This window comes from Zeus faber (assembly GCF_960531495.2).
Source record: "Zeus faber genome assembly, chromosome: 20".
Lineage (NCBI taxonomy): Eukaryota > Metazoa > Chordata > Actinopteri > Zeiformes > Zeidae > Zeus > Zeus faber.
Window position 1 is genome coordinate 12,907,822 of NC_137207.1, and position 5,698 is coordinate 12,913,519.

At 44.7% G+C, this 5,698-nt stretch overlaps 1 protein-coding gene across 1 annotated transcript; it reads right to left on the reverse strand.

Annotated features, from left to right (window-relative positions):
* Positions 1-519: 519 nt before the first annotated feature.
* Positions 520-4,514, reverse strand: hhex (hematopoietically expressed homeobox; the record flags this gene model as incomplete). Its single annotated transcript, XM_080020923.1, has 4 exons — positions 520-863; positions 1,000-1,050; positions 1,542-1,720; positions 4,064-4,514. 4 exons carry the CDS (start codon positions 4,512-4,514, stop codon positions 630-632), a joined length of 915 nt encoding a protein of 304 aa, XP_079877049.1. The 3' UTR covers positions 520-629.
* Between the last annotated feature and the right edge of the window lie 1,184 nt (positions 4,515-5,698).

Consider the following 5,698-nt stretch of genomic DNA (forward strand, 5'->3'; position numbering starts at 1 on the left):
GGCATTAAAAAAAAACAAAAAAAAACGGAGACGATTAATTTACAGTAAATAACGACACAGTATTTACAGAAAAGATATGATCTCTGAGACAGTTCAAAATAGAGTCGGTTTGCTGTCGAAAAACATTGCTTTCAAGTAGAGAAGGTACTGTGAAATAGGACATCGAAAATAAAGAGAGTGCGGGTTTTGTTTTTTTTTGTTGTTGTTTCTCGGTCACTGCAGGTGCATGGCTGGGCTATTCTGTCATATTTTTTTTTTTTTAGGAATGTTCGTCCATATCGACAGTTTACTGACCACAGCCTGGCTACGATCGGGTCTATTCAATTTCACCACGGCTGCCTTTTGCTTCTTGTGCGTGGCGGACCCCGCCACCAACAATCGAAAACCGCGTAGAGGGGAGCACATGCACGACGCAAACACATCGAATGGCCGTTCCTTAAAAAGTGCCAGCTAAAAAAAAAAAAAAAAAAGATCAAATACGGGATTTTTTTCCAACTAAATAATCTGACGGGTCGCCACTTTAATGTTCTCGTCTCCGCGTCAAGTGGGAGTACAGCGGAAAAGAAAGATGGAAAAAGTCACATATACAGCTCCCAAAAAGATGAATCGTCTTCAATCGACGTATCATCTCAAAATTGGGGATTGGGTGGGAAGTCGTCGTCCTCTTCTATGTCCAGTTCTAGGTCCGTGTCCTCCGAAATGTCCGAGTCTACGTCCCGGTGCGACTGTGGGGAGGTGGAGTGGAAGGAGCGGCCGGTCTGGCTCCTCTGCTCCGGACCCGCTGGCTCGGTGCCCGGCTCTCCTTTCAGCCTCCCCGCCGAGCCTCCGTCCTCGGCCTCCCTCTTGCCCGCCTGCGGGTTTTCCTGGGAAGATAGAAAACCAATTCAACTCCAATTAGCTAAACGCGCTTTGTACAGGACAACTAGGCTTTGAACACAAGTTCCAAAGCCAGATTTCAACGCTTGTTGCGTGTTAAAAATGTCCTCGAACTATTCTCACCTGTTTGAGTCTTCGCCATTTGGCTCTTCGATTTTGGAACCACGTTTTCACCTGAAACAGAGCGGACCTTTTCACTATTAGTTGTTATATTATTTCATGCGAGAAATATAGATGACATATAAAAATATTAAATGTATAAATAGGTTCAGTTATATTATTTCCAAGTAATATTTCAAGTTATATTTTTCTAGGTATTTATGTACTTCGGTTGATTGAAAGGGGCTTATTTGTTGCTTATAATAATAATAATAATAATAATAATAATAATAATAATAATAATAATAATAATAATAATAATAATAATAATACGTTTTATTATTATTATTTTATTTATTATGGTTATAATTATTACTTTATTTGTGTTATTTTTGTTTGTGCCTGTACAATGTGCTTTGGCAATTCTGTATTTATTCATGGTCATACAAATTAAACCTCGTTGTATTTAAAATAAATTGAGTGGGTGTGGAAAAAAGGTTCATATGGCGACAGTGCTGCATTTCTTCTTATCACTGGGATGTTTCGAGACGTTAAAAAAAGATCACCTGTCTCTCGCTGAGCTGCAGCATCTTGGCCAGTCTCTTCCTCTCCGGGGGTGAGAGGTATTTCTGGGTCTCAAACTTCTTCTCCAGCTCGATGGTCTGGTCGTTGGAGAAGCGGACCTGCCCCCCCTTCCTTTTGTGCAGAGGCCGCTGCATGAACGGAGTCCATAGAAGAGGTTTTCCTGGAAGAACGAATACGGGAGAGTAAACGGGTTGTTAGTCGAAAATAATAATAATAATAATAATAATAATAATCATCATCATCATCATCATCATAATCATAACCAAAATCATAATCATAACAACAACAACAATAATAAAAATGTATAGATAGATAGATAGATAGATAGATAGATAGATAGATAGATAGATAGATAGATAGATAGATAGATAGATAGATAGATAGATAGATAGATAGATAGATAGATAGATAGATAGAGGGATGAAGGATAGAAAGACAGACAGACAGACAGACAGACAGACAGATAGATAGATAGATAGATAGATAGATAGATAGATAGATAGATAGATAGATAAATAATTTATAAACAACAACAATTTATCCCATTAAACAATGTGTTTTCAAAGTGGAAAACCAAAACAAATGCATTGTTTTATTGTGGTTAGTTTCCTTTCCAATTAATGGGTTGAGGAGGCCCAAACAATAATAATGACACTGACAGTCAGACCGTTACATCCCCGCCTCATGCTTTTAAGGAAGGTCGTGACAGAGTGAAAACTATGGCCAAATATCCGCTCATGTGCTTCCTGCTCTGCGGTCTGATTATAGCCCATGGCCTTGGTCGGTTGCAGACACACGCACCATCTCCTCCACCAACACACCCAGGACCCGACTCGTGTGTCTGTTGTAATTTAGAGGAATTTTAAAGTACTTGCTTATTTATTTGTCCACTGCCTCGGGCGAACCAGTGGACACCAGACGCCCGTCCGAGCATCACTCCAAGAAATAACATGAAACTAAAGATACTTGGAAGATAAGGCTCAATATCCAGGCCACTCAGACCTTTTACTCAAGCAAATTAACCATGACACACAATAGTCAAAGTGAAAGAACCACATTGATATGTCTATTTAAATAAATGTATTTAACGTATTAAAAGTCAAAGTAAAAGAGAGCAGAGCCTCCATAAAGTGCCTTTCTGCAGATGGTGGCTCATGTGCATCTTCACTGTAACGTAGAAAGATACGGACCTAACGCGTCATCCATGAGCAATCATAAACAGAACACACTGAGGCAAACGCTTGACGTGCACCGTCTTTTTTTTTTTTCCACCGCTGCTCGATGAGCAAATGGAAACAATAAAAAAGCCTGATCCAATTTGACCTCGTGGAACCGAACGATAAGTCAGTTACCCCGGTCAATAAGCATCGAAGCAGTTGTGAATTGGACTTTATGCTTCCTCCTCCTCGGCCCAACGAGATTATTCCGTTCGACGTGCTGAGTCTCTGCGCGCTTTTCTTTCTCGCCCCCCCCCCCCCCGGGGGCCCCCACGGAGGAAAGTCGCTCCACATCCTCACGGAGGAAGTGCGACAATGGGGAGAAAAACGGATCCCGGGCTATCGGAGGCCGAGTGTTTCCTGAATCAGTCTGGATTGAGGATGTGGATAAAATAATCAGCGGCGAGCAGCGACTCCCCAGGAAGCGGCTGGCCCGGCCTGCAGGAACACACCGCGGGCCCCCGAAACCAAATTTACTCCTGTCGAGGGGCCCGGGGCTTCCTGGGGGGGGGGGGGGTCGGCCGGCGGGCACGCGCACGCGCACGCGCAGCGGGTGAAATAACAAGTGATTTAGTGTCCGAGTCGCTGGTCGTCTTGCCCTCCTCAGATGTTCCAAAACAATGGGAGTCAGGAAGAGCGCGTCAAGGCTGCGCCGTGTGGGCCCCCGCGGGCTGTTATCCCGCACTGTCCGTCAACGGAGCGGCGTGTGACGCGGCTCTGCGGAGCACTTCTGGTTGGGCAGAGGTTATTTGTGAATAATGGCAATGGCTAATAATAACGATAATAATAACCGCAGGGTCCCTCGTTTCCCCGCAGTGCACTATTGCCCGCAAACTCTTAAACGCGGCAGAGTCGTTATAACATCATTTCCAATCAATATGCCGTCTCAATGTATTCTTTTATTTAGTCTGGTGTAAGGGCTTATTAATGATCTTATTAATAATGACCGGCTGGCCGCCCTGAGACTAAAAGATCGTGGCAGCGCAGGTGCGAAAGCATGGTTCGTCGACATGCTCCAGACACGGGAGATTATATTGGTGTCACATCTTTATGGTTCGATGTTTGGGAACATCTACGTCTGATAACCCAAGAACAAATGCATACTTAACGAATATACGACTAAATACCCTAAACAAAAACCAAACCGGACGTATCGACAGTGTCGCCAAGTGCGTCCGCCAGAACTAATCCACAAGTAAAAGATGTTTTTCTTTTGACAATCTACAAAAAAGACAAAGCCATTACAATAAGTACATCAAGGCCCTCCCCGCCCCTTTGCGCCTTACCAAGCGGGTCGTGCCTGAACAGCCCGTGTGCGTACTCCCCCATGGCGGCTCTGTGGTGGTGGTGGTGGTGGAAGGGGTACACGGAGCCGCCGAAAGCTCCGTGGGGGGCGTACGTGGCCGTGAAGGCCGCCGCGTGGTGCGTCAGTGCCGGGTGCAGCGGCGTGGGCTCATAGATCGGTGTCCGGTACGGTGAGATAAGGCTGGTGAAGGAGGAGTTGGAGGACGGGAGGAGGGTCGGCGTGGCGGGGACGAGAGGGGCCGTGGACGAGCAGGATGGCGGTGACGACGGGGACGACGACGACGATAGCGATGACGGTGATGGGGTGGTGGTAGTGGTGGTCCCGGTGCTCCCGAGGATGTCCTCGATGTAGAAGGGGGTCGGGTGCGTCGCCTGGATGGGGGTCGGTGCGTAAAGTGGGACGGCCATGGCTGCGGCGTGCTGGAACTGCATGTCGGAGAGAGACGCAACTTTTTTTTCGAACTGCAAAAAATAGACTCTGTTCCGCAGTCTTCCTCTTTTAATTTGAGTGGATAAACACAACCCAGTTAGTCGACTGGCATTGCATTCTCTGCGTCCGGAGACGTCCCTTCCTTCTTTTACTTCCTCTCCAGAAACCTTCAGCCGCCGTGTCTCCAAATCTTCTGTGAGTATACGTGGGACAGAGGATTTATGAGCTCGAGTGGTACTGTTTGGGTGTGCGTGCCACTTGGAGAGGCTCCGGGCTCCAAGTGACAGCCCAGTCCACGCTGCTGCTCCCTATTACCCGGAGGAGGGACCAGATGGTGACCATTTCTGATTGGCTCGCAGCTGCAAGGCACAAAGCCCGAGGTTCGACATAATAAACCACTTTTAATACCGGCCATAGCAGGTATGAAGGACTCTGAAAGACTTCTGCATATTCCCATTTATTGTTTTAATTGTATTATGAAGGTTACACCCACGGGTGGAGGAAGTACCTCCAAACGCGACAATAAAGCTTCACTTCTAGTAAAAGTGAAAATCCCACATTGACATTACTTCTTAAATGAAGGTATAAAAGTACTTGCTCTGAAGTGTATTTAAAGTATTAAAAGTAAACAGGCAAGTTATTACTTGTCATATCCACTGCACTGATGCAACTGAGCCTAAAACGGCATGAGGTGCTACTGTGCCTTTTGTGGACCCTGATACAGATTCCAAATATATATAATTACTGTTTTTTTTTAATTTATATAATGCAAAAAAAAAATATATATATATATATATATATAAATATATTATTTATGATAATACGTTTTGCTCTTCTTACTCTTTCTCTCTGTCTCTCTCTCTCTCTCGCTCTCTCTCTCTCTCTCTCTATATATATATATATATATATATATATAGTTTTTGCTATGAAATGTAAAGTCTTAAGTCTTCCGAAACTTGTTGAGAAAGTCCAGATACTTTTACTACTACAGAAGTACTACTACTACTATACTAATGTGCTTAAGTACCCTAAGTACTTGTACTTTGTTACTTTCCACCACTGCTTAGACTTTTTTATTTCCCTGTTTAGACCTATCGGGAGAGGATCAACAGTCCTACGCAGCACAAAGGCCCAATTAACCCGATCCACACCGAGGTAGGCCTACATCCTTTATTGGATCCAAGTG